This window comes from Schistocerca nitens, chromosome 4 (assembly GCF_023898315.1).
Source record: "Schistocerca nitens isolate TAMUIC-IGC-003100 chromosome 4, iqSchNite1.1, whole genome shotgun sequence".
Classification (NCBI taxonomy): domain Eukaryota; kingdom Metazoa; phylum Arthropoda; class Insecta; order Orthoptera; family Acrididae; genus Schistocerca; species Schistocerca nitens.
The window spans coordinates 234689368-234711507 of record NC_064617.1 but is presented as its reverse complement, the minus strand read 5'-3'; the positions used below and the strand labels follow the sequence as shown (position 1 = coordinate 234711507).

At 40.0% G+C, this 22140-nt stretch overlaps 2 protein-coding genes across 5 annotated transcripts in view; one reads left to right on the top strand and one right to left on the bottom strand.

Moving 5' to 3' along the window:
• LOC126252103 (uncharacterized) overlaps positions 1 to 16232 on the top strand; it is a 37517-nt gene extending 21285 nt beyond the window's left edge. The window contains exons 1-8 of one of the 3 annotated variants that reach the window (XM_049952965.1): positions 10850 to 11005; positions 12943 to 13506; positions 13774 to 13915; positions 14107 to 14462; positions 14603 to 14826; positions 14990 to 15228; positions 15312 to 15456; positions 15540 to 16232. In XM_049952965.1, coding sequence (XP_049808922.1) covers positions 13006 to 13506; positions 13774 to 13915; positions 14107 to 14462; positions 14603 to 14826; positions 14990 to 15228; positions 15312 to 15456; positions 15540 to 15831 — 1899 coding nt within the window. In that variant the 5' untranslated portion in view covers positions 10850 to 11005; positions 12943 to 13005 and the 3' untranslated portion in view covers positions 15832 to 16232. Of the gene's footprint in view, positions 1 to 10849; positions 11006 to 12942; positions 13507 to 13773; positions 13916 to 14106; positions 14463 to 14602; positions 14827 to 14989; positions 15229 to 15311; positions 15457 to 15539 lie in introns of those variants that run through there. The other 2 variants (XM_049952966.1, XM_049952964.1) reach the window with 2 other exon arrangements.
• LOC126252102 (E3 ubiquitin-protein ligase Ubr3) overlaps positions 1 to 22140 on the bottom strand; it is a 304811-nt gene that overhangs the window by 173207 nt on the left and 109464 nt on the right. The window lies entirely within an intron of this gene.

The following is a 22140-nucleotide window of genomic DNA, read 5'->3' as shown; positions in this document are numbered from 1 at the left end:
GACTGATTATATGTTTCACATTATATAAAAATTTTCTAATAACCTACCAGACGAAACTAGCAGTATCTAATGCTACAGTATAAATATCAGTACTCCAAAATACGAACTAGAACGCTGCTAGAGCGTTGAGATATACACTGATCAGCCACAACGTTATGACCGCCGACTTGCTATCGATATAAACCCGTCCAGGCAATAGCAGTATCGCGTGGCGGGGAATGACTGCTTGTCACACACACGCACAGTGCATGTAATACCAACCACTGTGCAGAATGGGGAAGGCTCGCAATCTGTCTGAGTTTGACCGAGAGCATATTCTGATGGCCCGGGAGCTCAGCACGAGTATTTCGAATACTGTGCAACTTTTCGGGTATCCGAGGAGTGCTATGGTGTCTGTATTTTGTGGCGAAACGGGGTTGAGCGGCCAGCCCTTATTACAGATGTCGGACGTCTTAGGCTGGGCAGACTGGTAAAACATGACAGGTGGCGAAGTGTGGCGGAACTATCATCAGACTTTAATGCTGGGTAGAGAACAAGTGTGTGTGAACACATACTTCACCTAACACCCCGAACGATGGACCTCCGCAGCCGACGAGCCATGCATGCGCCAATATTAACACCACGTCGTCGGCAACTACGACTGAAATGGGCAAGTAACCATCGGCACTGGACGTTGGCGCAGTGGCAGAGCATTGCATGGTCTGATGAATCCCGATACCTTCTTCATCGTGTCGATGGGAGAACGCGAATCCGTCGTCTTCCAGGGGAACAGCTCCTTGACACCTGTACTGTGGGATGGAGACAAGCTGGCGGCAGCTTCATTGTGTTCTGGGGAACATTAACATGGGCATCCATGGGTCTACTGCAGCTCGCGCCAGGCACCATGATGGCAAATGAGTATCGTACACTGGCTGCACACGTATACCCTTGATGACGATCATGTTTCCCGACGGCAGTGGTATTTTCCAACAAAATGGTGCGTCGTGTCACAAGGTCAGGTGTGTGATGGAGTGGTTCGAGGTACACAGTGGCTAGTTCCAACTGATGTGCTGCCCCCCCCCCCCCCCCCAACTCGCCAGATTTGAATCCAATCTAATACATCTGGGAAGTGATTGAACGTGGAATTTACGGGAATCGCGTGACTTTTGTTTGCAGATGTGGTGACAAATCCCTACCACGGCCTCACTGCTTCCAAGCTACTACGCGTCGCCGATGTTATACGTGACATACCGACTATTAGATAGGTGGTCATAATGTTCTGGCTGATCAATGTGTGTAATTCCTAAGTTTTATCTTAGCCGGTGGATTATGATCTGCACGAATCCTTCAGACCTTTGCCGGAAACACTGGGGAGAGGTGAAGAACCAAATGCCACTTTTTATGAACGCTGTAATTTGCTTTCGTAGTGCTATCACATTACCGTTGCGTATTTTCTACTCTTGGAAAAAGGAAACTGATATTTCGCCCCGCCCCTTCTCCCCACCCAAACCCTCAAAAAATCGTAAAAAAGGAAGCTTTTCTAATTAATTGGCTTAAGCAACCCTCCGTGGTCTCTGAGCTAACAGTGTCATACGAAATCTATTTTCTTTTTTACTAATTTGAAATCAAATTAACGCATTATGGACCATTCCAATGGTTGTTAAGTCATATGCGTGAGGTAGTTCTGATCTGAATACAATCTGCTATCAGAAGCAATCACTTGTCGCATTTTATCGCCTGAATCTTAACAAGGCTCATCCTCTGACATCCCGATTGTGTTTTTAGATAAAGTAGTGATCTCGTCGAGTCTCTGCTATCGACTGAAGATCAATGAATTGTTAACTGCCGAGAAGAATTAATATCTGTCTTTATTAAGTGCTGTAATACGTAATACTTGGAATACTGAGATTATAATGAAAACCACTCATGCTGACGGAACTGACGGTGAAACAACCTTAACTCTCTGTATTTATATTCCATAAATCTGCTATAAGAGACTGCAGTACATCAGGACGGAGTGGTAAGGAGCTTTGAACGCTGCGGCGGAGTCGCCGACTGATTAACAGTCCCTCTAGTTTTCAGCTGACTGTGAATATCTGCATTTAATTCTTACATATACAGTCTTACCATATCATCTCAGGCTTTGATTAAAAAAATTAAAAGTAAAGGTAGGGAGATAGTATACAGTGATGCCCGATAGCGTAACCTGCTTTGAGAGGTTGGACAAAGTTCATAACGTTACGTTAGCGTTTATAAAGCGGTATGTATTCTATCGTCTGGAAATGTGCTTAATCCGAAAACTGCTAATTATGAAATACGTCATGGGTGTATTTTTCCATCATCGCACTTTTGTAACAAAAAATGTCATTATAGCGAGTGCCCCTGGGGGTGAAATGTGCGTCAACCATCGATGTATGATATTATCACAGAAAGGCTAAAAGGAAACAAATACAGTCAGTCGTCTTGGCTGAATCACGGTAATGATTAATACTGAATACATGCGACACGAAAGTATTCTCGTAGGCGGAACTGAAAAAATCGAGTTGTTCTGTATAAGAGAGCACTAGTTGGACATGAATCGTAAATGATGTGATCTCTCAGGTTTTCTCGGCGTGAATGATTAATAGTGTGCTTTGGCAGAAGACCCGGAAACACACTATTACTGTCTCTTAGGTGTCAGTCACTACTGAAACTACTACTAATACACAATTTATAAGACAGTTCATTAGACTATTTTGACAACGGGAAAGGGGAAGCCAAGCGCATTGTAAGTTAAATATTCGTTGGCGTGTTTCATGGTCACTTGATGTCATTTGTTTTGACAGTGGCGATCGCCAAAGCACACAAGTTGTGAAATTTGCGGTTTCCCAATTCCTTGTGAGATTCAGTCGTGCTTGCCTTATCGCTGAATGCGTCACACACAGATCAGTTGAGGAAGCTAGTTCCTGCACAGCAGCGGAAGTGAGTCAAAGTGAGCGAAGGCCGCCCGGAAGACGGTACCGGCGGTTGTGTAATTCCCCTCCCCCCAAACTTCCTGATACGCTTCTAGACAATTATGAGACTTCGTAAACCTCGTTGGATTATGTCTTGGATAGTTCTTACAATCAATAAGGACGGGGTAACGTTAGCCGGGCGGTGTTGGAGCATTATCGTCTTACGTATTTTACAATTGCCAATCTGAAACAAAGCACTGAGAAAAATTTAAGAACTACTGAGAGTTCTGGAACATAAGGAAAACAACAGATACTGAAGAAGTAATTCTTATTAGTAGATAATAGCTGACATACTAAAAATTTTAGATGTTCCATTTTTGTCTCTGGAGAAAGTGGAAGGCAATGGAGAAAGCTTTGTGCATTCGCGAAGGAATGTGTGTGTGCCGAGAAAATCTTCGGAAGTACCTTTGTATTTGTACTACTAAATGTTTTCCCTTGTTTTGCTCAGTTTAATTATGGGAAGTACGATGTGAGATCAGGGACAAAACTAGTTAGTACCCAACTGAACGGTCATTTGTCGAAATTGCGACTGGCTGCGGTGTCATCAAACTGCTTTCTTCCTCTATATGGAGAACACAGTCTGCAGCAGATGCTAGCGGCTCCTATCGTTTTCTCGTCACTATCTCCAACGCAACACATCAAATAAACAAAGACAATGGAAGGTGTTTGTTAGGTTGTCACGTGAAGGGGAGGTGAAAACTGAAAATATAAAAAATACAAACGTAAGAAACTGAACCTGTTCGAGAAGGAAGAAAAAAAGAACTGATAACATACGGAGTGAACTTCACTGATAATCAATGTAAAGATACAAGAAGCAAGTGAAAACAATGTCAAGCTGATAACGTAATCGTGGGCCAAATGTGTTTCACGGTCAGATGTGTGCTGCGAACAATGTCAAAATTCCACCATTGTTTTTCTCCTGTTGCATTAGATACAAAGGTATTCGGGTATCATCGCCGCACGCTAATGGAGCCCACGGATGTACGTGTGTGCCGCGGGGAGGGGAGCACCGTTACAAAAACTTAAGCTTTGGAACGCTTGACGCACTAAAATTAGTGTGGCACATATATTAGGCATACATGTCAAACTACTTACAGTTTTAGCGATTAGAAGTTGTAATCGGACACTCAACACACTATACTGGTTCCATCTTTGTACTACGCCTATTCATTAATCGCCGTCCGTCACAGTTCTTCAGTAACCAAATCATCTCCCTGCATTCATAGTTCACTGTTATACACGGGGTGAACTATGAGTTACAACTCCACCGACAAACTTAACAAGAAGAAAAAGTCCTAAACATTGCCTCGAAAGAGAATACCTTAAGAAGTATGAGCAACTGTTCATCTTCGCTACTGTGAGAAACATCTACTGAACAAGGGCTTTAGAGCTCCTGTCTACTGGACATTTTTTCTTGCTTTGGACCATACTACCACCTCTGAAAGTTTGTTGATGGAGTTCTGGTTCACATTGTATTTTTTCTGCCAACTGGCCTCAAAAGTTTCTGACGAGTGTAATACGATTTTTTCAAGTAGCTGAATGGAGGTTACAAACATTAAATAGCAGTCAACTCATAGGACCTTTATACTCATTTCAAATCTTACACGAGAATACATAGGCTGGAAACTTAAGAGCTTCAGGGGTACCAAAATTAAGGCGTTTTAGTTGCTAAACTAATTCTGTGTCACACAGTTAAAAACTTAAAAAATCACTCAAGATGTATTGTAATAAGGCTCCAATAAAATCTGCTGTGCACGTGATTGTGTTATGGCATGTATCAAACTGCGCCTGTGGCTTCACTGACTTCAAGGACTTATAAATATTTATGCAACCGACTACAGAGAATATGTTCTTCCCAATGTTAGTCATTACATTTAGTAACAAGAAGGCTTTTAATAGGAAAAACATCAAGAACTGCAGGTTTTTCGGGATCGGAGAGCAGCGATTTGAAAATTACTAGGAGGTACAAGAAAACAAAATTAACAGGAAATAGACTGGGATAACAGATGTAATTAATTCCGTAGCAATGATCAAATGGGTATGGGCGGCAAGAGTGTTCATACCCGAGGGCAATTTGGGGGGGGGGGCGGGGGGGAGGGGGGGGGAGCGCCCCAGTCCCCCTAATTCTAAGGGGATGGAAAAAATTGTGTAGCCAGGTGTTTACCTCTCAACAAAATGATCAAAAAGGTTTCTAATTGGATCAGAACTGGAACTTTTTTATGGCTACTTATGAATCGCCATTCGCCATTCGCCCCCCCACGAACTATCGTATGGACGCCCTTGATAGGCGGGGTATGTACCCCGGCGAATGGAAAACTCTTCGCTGGCATATCTGCGAATAGCACGAAACAACGAAATAATTAAAGTTGATTAGATGACATTAGAAAACTTATAAGATGAACATGCATGACCGAAAACTAATGCATAAGCAGATCGAGTCTTATCAAGCAGTTGGTGTCAAACGGCTGATAACAGTGAAGAGAAACCTGTCTCCACTCGTTACGAACTTCCGGAAATACTTGATATATACAATTATGATCACCAAGTGGATTCAGAATACGGTAGGGCATTTTTATTTCCGGTGAGATGTTCATACCAGCTGATTAACGAAACAGAAGTAAAGCATAATACATATGACTGGTTACAACATTTCAGTCGCAACAGACGTACCACAATAGAAATAAACGGATGCGGCTACAACCTATTTCTTTACATAGCTTGCCGCCTACAGATTGCAGAGTCCCTGCAAAAAATACTTTGCTTTGGATCGTGTGTTGTTTCGTACGTTTAACGTGGGCCAAAAGGAGAATAAGAACAACGAAGAAGGAAGCCCTGTTCTTATCAACAGCGGATGCGGTCCGGACGCGCCCTATCACTGTCTATGCCTTTTCTCGCCGCAACCCGATACTTGACGTCCTGCTCTTGCCCGTGTAGTCAGCCACATACCGAGGTAACGTCACGGTCTGGATGCTACGTAAGCCGCGTGCCTATGATCCCAGGGTCACAGTTCAAAGGTCAACTACGAATTCTGGCGTGTCGCACTAAGGAACACGCCTGACACAACGGCACATCACGCTATAACCACTCTTATTCAAAAATTAAAGACCTGCATTTCGACCACGACTAGGGATATTGTGACCGTAGTCACATCACATAAACCGCGAATAGATATAGCGCATTCTGTACGATACGCACATTACCGAATGCTGCGCTCTTTCTTCGAAAGGTGCAACTTTTAACACTGCTTTATTTCATCTGGTATTGTTGCGAAATTTGTTGCTATGAAAATGTCACAAAATTCGTTTCGGTACTTTCGACAGAAATCTTTACGTTGCGGAACATTATCTGGTTATGGGGTATTGTAATGTCGTCGTGACAGGCATCTAAGCATGGTCAACAGATTGTAAATTACTAAGTCATACTTATCTTAGAAGCTAGATTAAGGAAAGGCAAACCTACGTTTCTAGCATTTGTAGACTTAGTGAAAGCTTTTGACAATGTTGACTCGAATACTTTCTTTCAAATTCTGAGGATGGCAGGGGTAAAATACAGGGAGATGAGTAGATCACATAACTAATGAGGTATTGAATAGGATTGGGGAGGAGTTTTTGGCACAACGTGACTAGAAGAAGGGATCGGTTGGCAGGACACATTCTGAGGCATCAAGGGATCACCAATTTAGTATTGGAGGGCAGCGAGGATGGTAAAAGTCGTAGAGGGAGACCAAGAGATGACTACACTAAACAGATTCAGAAGGATGTAGGTTGCAGTAGGTACTGGGAGATGAAGAAGCTTCCACAGGATAAAGTAGAATGGAGAGCTGCATCAAACCAGTCTCAGGACTGAAGACCACAACGACAACAAGTCAAGAGTTCAGTATCTTAAACCTAGGGGCAATCACGTGCCAGGGCTCAGGCTATCGAACGGATTAAAACGGTTTACAAAATGTTAACATACGTGGATACAGACAAGGGGCTTGTGGATGTGGATTTCATTTCCGTTATCCGTATAGACTGCTTACTTCTCCATCATGGCCTTCGACTCATTAAAAGTCTGATTTCTGTACTAGCTGTAAATAAAATGTTGTTCCTTTAATTTTACCTCTCACAGCTTAGGAATTTCAAACTTAGAGTCAACACTGTTGAAAGTTGGGTTTGTCTTTCTTCAAACTACCTACCAGGAAAGTCCTACGGTCAGTATTGTTTCGCTTACAGATGTCAGTAAACTCTTTTCGTTGCCGGTTTGCTGATATTGGAGACGAGATAAATTCGAAGCCTTCAGGAACGCGCGGAGACGACGGTGCTACGGGCTCGAAGATTGTGCCGCAGGGGCGACTGGACGACGCGTGCGCGGCAGTTCCCACAGCATCCCTCACATCCTGCTCGCACAATGAGACCGTCCTCGGAGGGGCGGGGGCGTTGGAGGGGAAGGCGCCGAGCCGGCCAGCTTGCCAAACGCAACGGCTTTCGCTGCACGGGCCGATGCAATTTGTCGTTCGAACTGCGAGACGTGTACTAACAGTGCCAGAGCTGGGAACCCTAAATGTTTACAGAATCGTAAAAAACGACATTACGCCGCGAACACGGTTTGTGTGGTACGGAGACGACTCGTAAAACCTTTTATGGAGTTCTCAAGAAAGTTTCCTAAACATCGAAATTATGTCGCGTCCTTCTTGGAGTCTGCACAAGTACTGTTACCTTCAACAGGAGCAAACAGGTTATTTTCAAAGTTACAAGAAAAGCACACCGTAGAAGTTGTCTTCCAAAATTATTATTCTTACGAGGAACCGCTCTGAATGTTTGTAGACACGAAGTGCCGAGTACAACCTACAGGGCGCAGTTTAAAGAAGCTGCCCTAACTCCATGGGAGAGAGCTGAGTGTGTCCCTAGGACCCATAGTCAAAGGAGAACGCAAACAGTGGAAACTAGTGGCTTCAAAACCACGGAAAGAGTCGAAGACTCAAACATCAACAGACAAGATGATCCTGACAACGCCTAAATTCATTCTGCACAGAAGTCAATCACATATGGTGCTAGTTTGGGCTACAAATTTTGAAGCACGCCGTTTTCTCCTGACGTGGTAGCCTGTGACTTATTCCTCTTCCCACGGATGCCAAGCATATCCAGAATGATGACATTGTGATTTTGGAGTTAGAACGTTTCCTGAACAGCCAAACATCTACAACCAAAGTCTCCGTCAAATTATCCATCGTTGGCCAAAAGTGTCGGATTCAGAGAGAGAGACTAACAGTCACGAAGTGTCGTAGTCTCTGCTTGATTTTTATCCAGGTAATAATATTATTGACTAACTCTCGTATTATGTTCATAAATCATACGTACATTACACGTAAACATCTCGGTGCCCACATTCGCTTGAAGAAACAGTAATACTTCTAAACTCTTTCTCAGAAGATACCAATCGAAGTTAACAGCCAAACTGAGGGGTTACTATGTTACAAACATTGACAGAAGACTTTCAGAATAATTATCACTGACAATATCAGTTATGGTGACAACAGCTCTGTTTATAGACGTGACAAATGTTTGAGATCCCAGTACGTATTTGTCGCTGGCGGTACCATCAATTTCCCCGACCTGGACAAGTAATACAACAACGAAGCGACTGGAATCTGACGAACGTCTTGCAAAACAAGGCGTTCTGAGCGCTGAAACACGTCAACGTAGCGGGTGATGGGTGGAACAGGCGCACGGTGGAGAGAGAGAGAGAGAGAGAGAGAGAGAGAGAGAGAGAGAGGAGGCGGCAAGGAACGTAGGATGGGGGCGCACCGTTAAGCACGCAAGGCAGGCTACAACAGGCAGAGTTGTCCAGGCCGTTTGCCCTCACGTCATTTATCACCTCAGGTGTTCATCTGGGAACAGGGGAAAACGTCGTCCAGCAAAACCATAAATGTTCATATGCAAACGGTGCACATAAATAGGTTAGTTGTTGTTGTTGTTCCTTTCGGAATTGCCTTGCAATCAATTCTAAATGAGAATTCGAGGAAATACTTTGTTTTTACCACAATGGGGAAGTTGGGAGGGGACATAGGACGGAGGCAGAGGTTATTAAAATCGAAGGAAACGAAACCAAGAAAACTGCTGTTTTGTGGGATGTGCTCCTAAGTGAATGTGAAATATGGGTAAGTAGATTTTCGACTAAGGCAGTCAAGTATACCAAACACAATAAACGCTGGTTCTGACGCTTACTCAAATGTCATCGTTGTGTAGGTAGGTTGCTTTCCACGACTACATTTGTGACTATCTTTGCTGAAATCAACCTCACTGCAATAGTGGCGGAGGCGCATTAATAATGGACGTGAATGACTCTCAGTTTGAACTTAACGGCCACAAAATAACAGCACAATACTGTTCACGTGAAGGTCGTCGTCACCACCCGGTGGTAACCGTTATGAAAGTGACGGACTTTTAACGTATTGACCGACTTTTATCCCTGCGTGACCGTTCGATGACGTTACTGTCCGTATGCAAACTTTTCAATACTCCTTGATTACTTGCAGGTAAATGATTTCGTCGTTTTTAAGTGATGGACGGGATACATGCTTCTCGAAGAAAGAACTCTGAGTGTACTTAGCGGTTCTCGTTTCGCATATCCCGCCTCTTACTGCTGTCAGTATAAATAAAGCCGGTAATAATATTAGTATTGCTGCCCTGATACGAAAGGAACGAGATAAGATAGCACTACTACCTAATTGTTGCGGCATATTTGGGCATAACTGTTTTTCGACCTTGCACTGTCTCCTTAAGCTGTGCCAAGTGTCGTAAAAAAAATCGGTCAGACGCGCAGTTTACTTTGCACTGTGTCCGTAAGCTGTTCCATGTGTCACAGAAATCGGTCAGATGCCTTGATCTTGCGCTACTCAAGATGAAGGAATGAATAAAAGCGTCTGAGGGCGACCACAATTAGTATAACGTATTTATTAGGTGCACAGATTTGAAATGCCAGTCCAGTCTTTTGAATAAACTGCTCTTCCATTGTCACTCGGGTTGATCGATTTTGAAGAAACTTTGAAGAGGAAACGACGTAATTCAACGTCGAAAACCGTTTCGCACTAAAATACTCCAAGACAAGACAGTGCTAAGCAACGTAAGCTTGTGTAGTATATTAATTTGGGATCTGCTGGCGTAACAAGCAACGAGCTATCTTTCAAGACAGTGAGGGATGCACAAGCCTGATTAACTTTCCTTGGTCTGATACACTCAACCAGGCAAAGTTTTTGGTAGTTTTCTACATTTGCTTCGGCAAATCCCCGTCTATTAACATACCTGCGGTAGAAACACAGTAGCCTCGAGAATACATACAATAAACAGGAGAATGTTCTTCATAATATAAACACAGGAAAAATGACAAGAAATCATATTCGCCCGCTGCTGAATATCAGCCATTCTTCACAATCATTTATAGTCTTCCGAACAAATCCATTGCTTTAAACAGATTTCAGTGGCACTCTGGCGTTATAACAGAAAGAACAATAACTGTCAGCTATGAATTGTACTTGCGAATTCTGTACATATCGAGGCTACTCGAGACACAAAGAAATCTTCTGTGACCTTCCTGAAGGACTGCACACCTAAAACCAGTGTGGCAATAAACACCTGGGCATTAACAGGCAGTTCTTCAGCAAGTTTAAATTATGCAATCAGAGACGGCTTGAAGAGAGCATTTAGGAGGGGGGTACAGGATGCAAATTATATGACCGCCGCTTTAAGTTAATAAATTGCCCCCCTTCACTGCAGAACAATTTTCCGAGATGTCCCATGTCTCAGCTGTCAAGGAATTTACTAACCGAGGATGACGTAGGACAGGCGGCCTTGATACGGTACGGAATTCAGTGCACGGTGCGCGCAGTGGCTGCGGAGTGGGGGAGACGGAGAAAGCCCTGAGCTCACCAGTCCCAGCTAACAGCTGCTGCAGACAGAGAGTACGCGTGAACCTGTGGATGTGGTGGGTGTACAGTGGGCTACGCCAGTGCTTCGTACGTCAGCTTTGTGCAGATTCTACTGAGGTGTGCAGCGGTACGTGTGTGCAGGGGCAGGTGCTGTTCAGATGGCGAGCCTAGTGAAACAAAGCCACGCTCCAGAATACACGATTAGATCAATAACGTCGCCGAGTGTTTCTTTTCGGGTGCAGCGCCAAGTAACGAAGTTTCCCGTCAATCTGACGCGCAATAGTCGAACATTCGCTTACATTGTCAATTATTAGGTTGGCAACAACGGGTAGAGAGTGCATTCGCGTGACTATTTAATCCTACCGAAGAACTGGTGATATTCCAGCACAGTGATCGTATTATATAGTGTATTTTTGCCAATCCGTTCGTTTCGCAGATCGATAATACGGGCTACATAATGCGAAAACATCACTGAAAATCTGCCAACACCCGCGCCGTATTGTTTCTCACCCGTTTGGTTAAACGCTCGCTCGCGCTAAGAGCGTCTTTCAAGTTTAAAACATTTTTAATAATTAAACGTTCCACTATGCCTGTATGCAGTAGCATTCTGAATGCAATAACTGCATATTAATAGTACACCATCAACCGCATTTAACATAATTCACCCCCCCCCCCCCACACACACACACAAGAAGGTATGTTGCATGTATAACAACTCACTCTATAATTCTTGCAAATAGGTAGAGAAACAACTTCAATTATGTGCCAATCATTTTGTATTTTCTCTGTTTTTCATGCAGATTATTTCCCCTGTTCTATGGAAAGTGATATTCATAATAATATGCACAAAAGAATTCATCATCAATACCTTCTGTATACTTGTCCAAATGAAAACCCAAGGCACTATCAACAACAAGTGTCCTGTACTGTACTATCATGACCTTCCACCTGTTGAGCATCATCTTGCATTAATTTAATCAATAATCTGTCTGTCAGAGAAACAGTTTCATAACTGAAAAGATGTTATCATTTGATCAAGGACTCATTTGGATATAAACATGAAGCAAATCTAGGTATAACATTAGAAAATGTTACTTGAATTCGGAGATAAAGTTGCCTGATACTACAGTGTCAACACATAATTCAGTCAACAAAGACTTAAGAAACAACTGAGAAGACTTCTTAGAGTAAAGCTTAGAAAAAACTAAGTAAACCCAACTCTGAAAATACACAATAAGTAGGTACGTGCGCTGCATTTACAATACAGTGAGGAAAGAGAAGAATGATTTTTGCCTCATTTCTCGCAGGGTCTAATGTTCAATATATATTTCTCCAAAGCAATTTTTTTTATTAAGAAATGCATGCTCACTAGTGAAGTCTTGCATTTCATTTCATAAGAGCGATGAAAGTCATCCACCTAAGTTTTTTTCTATCACAAAGTACAGAAACACTATATTCACCCAGTAAAAGTTATGTAGCAGCATGCCCCCCCCCCCAACATTTTTCTTAGTTTTATGTACGATATAGTATTTACTATACGGCAAAATATATACTGAACAATTTGCTTGATACGCTTGCCTGAATTTGCCTTGAAATTTTAGCTACTTATAATAAAAATTGCATTTCAATTGGAGCAAAAATAGTTCAGGGTAACACGGCAGATCAGTCTGTCGTAACAACAAAGATTTCGTGGGAAGAAACACTATTAAAGTCTATCCTATTCAGCTTCTCTTTAGTTGCAGATCTAGGAAACTACTGTTGCCATGGTACTAAATAATTTATACTGTTCAACGTGATCTAGTAAGAGTATTATGAAACACCTGTTGTCTGGAACACAATGTTATGGCTTTAGCTATTTTTTTCTTATGGTAGGCCAAATTGTATTGTTGCCTCCAACAACAAAAACTTGTGAAATACTTATTTATGGTTAGGACATCATTAACAAAGACTGAAGCATACTTACATTAAAATTTCGACTTTGTGTGTAATCCCACAAGTTAAAAACATTTGATTTCAACATCAATAATAATAGTTTCACAGAATATAAATTAATTCATATTGCAGGCCTGAAGTTTCTCCAGGAGAGGACACTGCTGTTATGTGAATCTCCTTAGCATATCATACACAATGACTGTATTGTGGCTATGGGTGGTATGCGCTTTGCTGCTGGGCACATGCAATGCTGACCTCTCTCCTGCATTATCTGCTAGTGATCAACTGCGTTCTGACATTACCTCTCTTGTTACTGACTTGTGGAAAGATGTCAGTGATCCACGATGGGTGGCTATGGCTGATGAAGGACTAGGAGGTGCAGCCAAGGAATTGTTGAGGGCATTCCAAGTTTTAGGAGACAAGCTTGAAGGTGTGTCACCTCATCCCAAAGTGGCCCCAGCTCTCTCCTCGTTATGGGCCTGGGCACGAGCTGAATCAGACATAGTTACAATCGAGGGACTGTATCGCACATTCCGCCATTATCAGAAGGGTCTTCCTAGGTCTGAAATAACTTGGACAGATATGGCAACAACAGTATTGCACGATCCAACAAGGTCTGTTCCACGGGCTCTCACTAGCCTACACAATATAACTGTTGATACCACAGATGGTGACCTCTTCCAGCAAGCTCTTGAGGTAAGTAGCAGCAACAGACCAGATAATCTTTTTAAGGCATTTAGCAATTCAGTCAAGTTTGTATATTTTCTACAAAATATATGCAGCAGTTTTTGACAAAATATTGCATAATGGTTCCAGAATCAAATAACTGAAATCTGTCAGGTGGACAGAACAAAACTCATTCTTGTATAGTTCTTAAAATAGTGCTTTGTTATAGCAAGGAGGACTGTTCAATTTCTGCAATGTAATTGTCAAGTTGTTCTAAATGCAATTTGTACATTTCAGGAAATAAATTCAAATACCTGCAGCTTTCAGCAGTCTCCACAATTAGTCATCTACAACTTATACAGCTCTATAACCCTCACAGAACTAAAGGGTTATGCTATGATGCAATTTTCATGGATGCTGCTACGACTTTATGGAAAAGGTAAGAGGGTTATTTCCCTTCGTGAGTAAAAATATTTGCCATCTCAATATTACCAATCAAGTAGAAAAGCAGAATCTGCCTATCCTTATCTCTTTAAAATTAATATAGAACAGAAAATGTCGTCAGGAATATATCAAAAAATCTGCACACACTTTAAGTAAATCTGTTAAATAACTGTTTTCTTATTTAAGGCAACTTCACTCTTGAAGCAGAAATGATGCACAGGACATACAAAGAACGAGCTCTCGTGAAGTTGGAAGCAGCAAGAGCTGCCATGAAGTTTGCAAGTCGTCATATGTGGCAGTGTGACCCACATGAGCATGAAGAAGGCAAAACATATGAACGACTAACTCGCTTGCTGCAAGGCCACATCCAAAATGAAGTTGATCTGAATTCTGAAAATTCCTGTCGAGAGAACTGTGCATATTACACATATGCTAAGGATCCTGGATGTTTTGATAGTAGAGTGTGCAATCGTATGCCACGATGTGCAGGAAAATTACATGACTGCCGCTACATTGACTCTGACATGTGGATTTGTGAGGCAGTGAGTAAACCAAACAGTCACAATATTGGGTTATTTTAATTAACAGAGAGAGAGAAAAAAAACAGACAAAAGAAATGCTTCCATTATGCCGTAACATCATTTGATTTCGAGCTATAAACAGGTTATCTTATTGATTTCAGGAGAAAAATTCTAGTCGGCGTTATGAAGGAATTCGCTATGAAAATGGGCAGAAACTTGGTCAATATCATAGCTGTCAGAATAAACGTGAATACAAAGTTGACAGCTGGTGGCGATGGATTTTCTGGCACTGTTCTTATTGTTTCTGTCTGTGTGATGAACAAGGACCCAATTCTGATCGCTTTTTTAACCTACGACCTATTGTTGCAGACACAAATAACAACATGTAAGGGCTTTTTTCTTTATTTTCTAATTTTGTGACATGTATTTATGTGAGAAAGGATATTGTAATTATTTTAACACATTTCACTGTGTGGAGTAATTTTCCTTCTTCTAGCTTTTGACTTGACAGTGAAGTTATTCAGTCTAAGAATTTCTTTTTGTTTCAGGGTAATTACAGGAATGCGCTTCACCAAAGTAAAACGTGTAATTCATCTGCAAATAAGAGAAGGGCAGCTTGAACCATTTGGAGGGATAAATGCTTCATCCATAAGATGGCGACCAGTGGATAATTACAGCATAACAGATCCAAAGGTGGAAAATGGAAAAGACTATAAGACACTTAGCTGGGAACAGAGAGCTATTGACTTAGATGATCTTGAAGCACCACCAGGTCACGTGCTAACAGGTAATTTGAAAGGAAATATCCTTATTTTGGAGTGGGTTTATCCCAATAAACTGCAGGACAAAAAAAATCACACACTGTTTCAGGTGTCAGGTTCCGTCCAGTTGGAACACATCTTAATCTGGAAATAATGGTTTCCCCATTCAACTTCACATCTGGAAATCTCATTAAACCACAAGAACAAGCAATGTGGATTGGCAATGACAATACAGATGCATCAGATAAGCCAAGGTAACAATGCTGAATTAAATGTAATTTTACTGAATGATTTGTGTATGTGTAACCTCCACTGACTCACTTTTTTTTTCCTAAAGGACACAGCTGGAGCTCCCCAATGCAGATGTTCCAGTAAAATCACCTACAGGATCTGTTCCAGATTCCCACACAGACCAGTTTCTTTTGTTTGACCACTCAGATTTAAGCAACGATGCTGCTCAAACAACAATACCATTTCTTGATGCTCAGCTAATAGAGCCACAACCACCTGCTCTTCTTGCTGGAGCAGGAATTTATCATAAAGGGTCAGTTGGTTATGGTGGATTTGTAGCACCCAAACTCATAACTTACGATTACAGCAAACACATGAAGGTTCAATTTCCAGATTAATGAAAAGACTGATACAAATGACGTGATTGAAGTGATTCATTCTCCAAAGTGAATAGTCTCAACAAGACAGTCCTGTGAAATGTGCAAAAAGTGCTTTGTGCAGAAAGTGTTTAGTGAAATATATTTGTGTAATCTGACCCTTCAGTGGCTCGCCCCTTATAGGTTAAGTAAGCACTGGTGAAATGTCATATACTGAGACATTTAGCAATAAAAGTTACCTGTAAAGATTTTAAAATGAGATTCGTGGAATCTGTGAGTGATAGACATTAATCAATGCAAATGATTCCAGGTGGGCATATACGAACATTCTTCCTATCTGATCTCTTGCATTATCTTTTAATGTCACCAATTCTGATTTTTGTATGTCTTTCAGAGACTAAATACAGTTTTCATAAAAATTTTGTTTGCTTATTTCCTCTTACTTTATATAGTGGAGATGTCTGACAATTTTAAGGCTGAGTATTTGGTACAATGAATTTGTAATACTGGTTTTGGGTGGTGATGGAATGTGGGAGATTCTTAGTTTACGATAACATGCATATAGTTTTAAAAAATCTGCTACTACAAGTTAGCTTGTTTTACTTTGGAACTCCAGATACCAATTATAAACTACTTGCCTGCAGGAAATTTATATTGTGACAGATTGGGCAACTGTGACACTTTCATAACTTCCACCAATACAGACTTCTGTCCACTTTAAACATTATTGATCTCCTCTCCATTTACCAATTATTTCCATCGTTATATTATGTACTTCATACCACACTATCAACAGCCCTGTCATTATTTTTCTACTTTGAGGAATTGTGCTGTATTAACTGAATCTAAGTCTAGTCTTCTCGTGATTTAACAATCAAAGATTAACACAAAATTTGGGATAACGAGAAGGGCAATCAACCTATCACATACCTAAAAAGAACTGACAACTCAATGATGTTTAAATATAATGCAGTCTACAAAAGATTTAAAGCACACTTATTCCACCTGGCATTAAAAAAGAAAATTATGGGAAGTGTTGTTGGTATTACATTGATTCGATTTAATATTAAATTCTGCATGTTAATTAAATCCATGTTAAGGACAATATCATGGACTGTGGGATGAGTCCAATTGTATATTAAGAAATAAATCTTGTGGAGTGTAGAGCACTGACAGTTGTAAAATTACTATATACAATTTGTGCTCATGGAGGCTAAAATTAGCAGTAAAGATGCTGTTTTGGAGAGGGGAAATTTTCTGTTGTACTATATAACTGCTTAGAGAACCTCTTTACAACAAATTTTGTTACTTGGCATTTTGATAAAAGAAATTTTCCATTTTTAAATCTGGATAATAAGACAATCTCCAATAGCACTTATATCACACAACTGGGGATGTGTAATTATAACACTTGCTATGCTGGGCACTACCCAACCTGCAACTGACTGTCAGATGGAAGGTGAGAACATAGCTGATGCCAAGGCAAATGAGATGGTGGAGTGAGGGGCCCATTCTCATTAAAAATGCACTGGGTGCCAAAAAAGCCTTCAATAGCTCACCTGAAGATGTATTGCAGGTGCCCAGATGATATAAATGTGTGGTAGAAAATAACCGACTGCACTCGCCAAACATTATTTGCCATCATATGTATGTTATATAACACTACTAAGAAAAAATTAATGGTGAAGAGTTTTATTATTCTAGGTGAATGCTGGCTTGTCAGATTCTAACAAAATTAGTTTCTCAGCACAACAGGCTTAGGTTGAGTGACTGGTATGTGTCAAAGTGTGGCTTTATGGCGTTTGCTCGTCACAAATATCTTTTAAAAACTACTGAATCAGTGAAGGGTGGATCACAAAGTGACTAGTAACACATCCTGATAGTGTAGGTAATATATATATGCTTCAATGAATTGGAGGCCATGGCAGATAGAAAAGAATTCAGATTAGGCCTACATAAACTTTTTGGATCATCTGCAAGTGTCTACTGACAAGAAGAGGACCCAGCAGGGGAATCAACTTTTTTAAATCTTCTATGCGATGATATAGGTTAAGGTCTCAGGTATCACTCCCTGCAGCCATTCAACACGGTGGGCCCTCATTTGTGGGTAGTCTATGAAGAAATATTTTGGAATTTTGCATTATGTTCTACAGCTGTGAGAAACTTATATTCAGCTGATCAGTTGCACAGCATATTGATTACGGTTTTGGCCTCGCACGCAAAAGGTTGTCAGTTCGAAACTCATCCGGCGCTACTTAAATTTTTATTTTATGTCTTTATAAAAATGACTTTGGTCATTATTTTTATCCATTTAATTAGGTTGAATGTAGTTTTTTTTAATTTTCTATTCCTCTATCATATTATTTTCATCACTGTGTTATCTTTTTTTCCAATTAATCGCATTTTTTCTCCGTATCATACTTTGTCCACTTTGTATGTTAATTTAATTCTTCCTCATTTGTCTATCACAATATTTAAACATTTGAAACTACTGGTGTATTGATTAAAAAACAAAATACTAAATAATCTATTTTATTGACTGTGCAATTGTGTCAAAAATGTATTTTTCCTTACAATATGTACTCTTTTTGGATGGTAATCATCAAAGAAACAGCAAAAACAAATTCCTGTTGCACTGTGGACAAAGTAACGTAGATGAAGACTTAAATGAGAGAAGAGATTAAAATGAAATGAAATTCAAGCAAAATGAGGAATGGAAAGAGCGAATGAAGTAGTAGTAGTAGTAGTTGTTGTTGTTGTTGTTGTTGTTGTTGTGGTCTTCAGTCCTGAGACTGGTTTGATGCAGCTCTCCATGCTACTCTATCCTGTGCAAGCTTCTTCATCTCCCAGTACCTACTGCAACCTACATCCTTCTGAATCTGCTTAGTGTATTCAACTCTTGGTCTCCCCCCACGATTTTTACCCTCCATGCTGCCCTCCAATACTAAATTGGTGATCCCTTGATGCCTCAGAACATGTCCTACCAACCGATCCCTTCTTCTGGTCAAGTTGTGCCACAAACTCCTCTTCTCCCCAATCCCATTCAGTACCTCCTCATTAGTTATGTGATCTACCCATCTAATCTTCAGCATTCTTCTGTAGCACCACATTTCGAAAGCTTCTATTCTCTTCTTGTCCAAACTATTTACTGTCCATGTTTCACTTCCATACATGGCTACACTCCATACAAATACTTTCAGAAATGACTTCCTGACACTTAAATCTATATTCGATGTTAACAAATTTCTCTTCTTCAGAAACACTTTCCTTGCCATTGCCAGTCTACATTTTATATCCTCTCTACTTCTACCATCATCAGTTATTTTGCTCCCCAAATAGCAAAACTCCTTTACTACTTTAAGTGTCTCATTTCCTAATCTAATACCCTCAACATCACCCGACTTAATTAGACTACATTCCATTATCCTCGTTTTGCTTTTGTTGATGTTCATCTTATATCCTCCCTTCAAGACACCATCCATTCCGTTCAACTGCTCTTCCAAGTCTTTTGCTGTCTCTGACAGAATTACAATGTCATCGGCGAACTTCAAGGTTTTTATTTCTTCTCCATGGATTTTAATACCTATTCCGAATTTTTCTTTTGTTTCCTTTACTGCTTGCTCAATATACAGATTGAATAACATTGGGGAGAGGCTACAGCGAATGAAGTAACTTTGACAAAAATATAGGATGATAAAACAATAGAAATTAAATCAAAGTTAATAAAAAAAATAATTTGAACACAGGAACAAAGATTCCAAGTGGGGAAAAAATACTAGAAACAAAAATAAGAGCAATTTAAAAAGTAAATACGGTGATTAAAATGTGTGGCAAAGCTATCGATATAAAAAAATTACATTTATGCCAATTAACTGAATAAAGATAATGACCATTCTTTTCGATAAATACTTAAAAATAAAAATTTAGATAGCACCTGATGAGTTTCAAACCGACAACCTTTTGCATAGGAGGCCAAAATCATAACCATTATGCTGTGGAACCAATCTGCTGACTATTACTCTTTCGCAGCTGTAGATCATCGTGCAAAATTTCATTTTCTTTTTTTCCTCTCTTCCAATTACTCACAAATTAGGGCTCACCAGGGTCAATGGCTACAGGGTATGGCAATCCATAGGAAAATGTTAAGTAGGCCTACTTACAGTGTATGATTTGTTACTGACATCAGGGCAGCAATGTATACATGTGACAGAAATTACTGTAGTAGTCACTAAGTGGCAACTGATGCCTATTTCACCAGTTAGATAATCTGCTTTCTTTTATCTGGCACCGGATAAATCTTAGCTTCCACACATAGGCTATACGTTTCAAGTACTGCTACATGACTTTTTCTGAACTGAACGGCTGTAATGGGGTCCATTTAACCTTGTGAGTTCACATTAGCAGTCTTTTTGTGTTCCACATTTGTTATCCAATGTCTCCTCTATATAGTGAGTAGCAATCTATCCTTTGCATAACATTTTAGTCAGTCCATTATTCATTCAACTTTTTGCCTCACTATTTCTACACTTTCACATGTCTAGTAATTTTACATGCGAGCATTTCCGGTTAGGCTTTACCATGACTTATGAAACAACAAGTTTACTGTTACCAGTCACTGTTTGTTTACATCCACAAACATTTTGATAGTTTGAACCTCCATCATCAGATGGGTTTATATGTGTTAGTGCAACGTGTTTTTTGTGTTATGACTTTTGGGTAACCTGTGGCACCGTCTAGAGGAGGAGCAAAACACTATTTCAGAACATGGTTTTGGGGAGGTTTTTAACTAAAAATTAAACGTACATTTCACATTTAGATACACATTTAGTTTTAGACAAAAATCTCCTCCAAATAATGTTATGAAAATATGGTTTGTTCCTCCGCTAAACTGGAGCGAAGGTTACCGCAAAGTCTTAACACAAAAGACACATTGTACTAACCCGTATAAATTCACCTGATGATGGAGGTTTAAATCTTCAAAATGCATTGTGCATGTAAGTAAACAGTGACTGGTAACAGTAAACTTGTTCATTTGATGTCTACTAATATTTACACACAACCAGTTATTATTATTATTATTATTATTATTATACTCAATTTTTTAAATTTTTTATGACACTTGAAAAGTGTTGTCTAGACATCCTTTTCATCTCCTAATACTAAAACCTTTTTTAAATGTTCAATTATTTAAGAATCTGTTAGCAATAAATTACACATATTATTAGTGATGTAAATATTATTCTAGTTATTTTTCATTGCGGTCTTTTCCCCACTGTCTTCCTCTTAACCTGGTTTCTTGGAGACCTAATATAAAGTTGAACTGTGATGATTGCACTTGACTCCAGTCAATGAAGTTCAGAACTCAAATATCAACCTGCCAAAGTGGTTATACTCAACACCAAAAAAATTCTTGGGGAAATGGGCTTTTGAAGTTTCTCGAGTTCCTTTAATATGCAAAAGTAAGGTCATCTTTTACGATGGGCCATGTGCCTTTGTTGTAGAATGCTCACCTGTCACGTGGGTGGTTGGGGTTAGATTCCTGGCCGAGGGAAATTTTTTCACAAAAGTTCATGTTCCGTGAGCATTTCCATGAAGTGTAAAATACAAAGAGTGGAGAAAAATTAATTAGCACTTTTTTAAAGTCAAACACTCTTTATTGTCAAACTTTTATAAAAGATCAGTAATTCCAAGTTCATATTTGCAGTAATAACTGGATTTTTGTGTGTGACATGTAGTTAGAAATAAGACAGGCACTTCTCATAAAAATGAGTTGTATTTGTTAACTAGGATACATCTGATGAATTTTATATTTAAATGACATAGGTATTTGAACAGTATGGAGAAAAAATACTGTCCAAAAAGAGCCTCAAACCATCCATCTAGCGATTACCAGTCTCAAGTGCCACTGTTTTTTTTTCTCCATTTTTACATATTTTATGCTCGTAGAACAGGTATCTTTGTTTAAAAATTTACCACAGCCAGCAATCAAAACTATACCTTCAACATGGCAGGTGATCATTCTACCACAGAAACATGTTGCCTGTCAAAAGATATACCTTACTTCAGGATATTAAAGATGCTCAAACAATTTCAAAGACAACTTTTTCAAGAATTTTTGAGACCTGCATTGAACTACTTTTGAGAGATTGCTATTTGAGTTCTGTGCTCCATGCACTACAAATATGAACAAAAACAAAACTCTGATTGCAGTGGGGTCTCCTTTTCAGCTCCACTCAAGTGCAACAGGATTCAAATTTTTGTCTGGCCATCTAGTGAAGAAGAGATTGTTGATTTATTTCCCCATACTATCTTTGACTGTACTGTGTCACT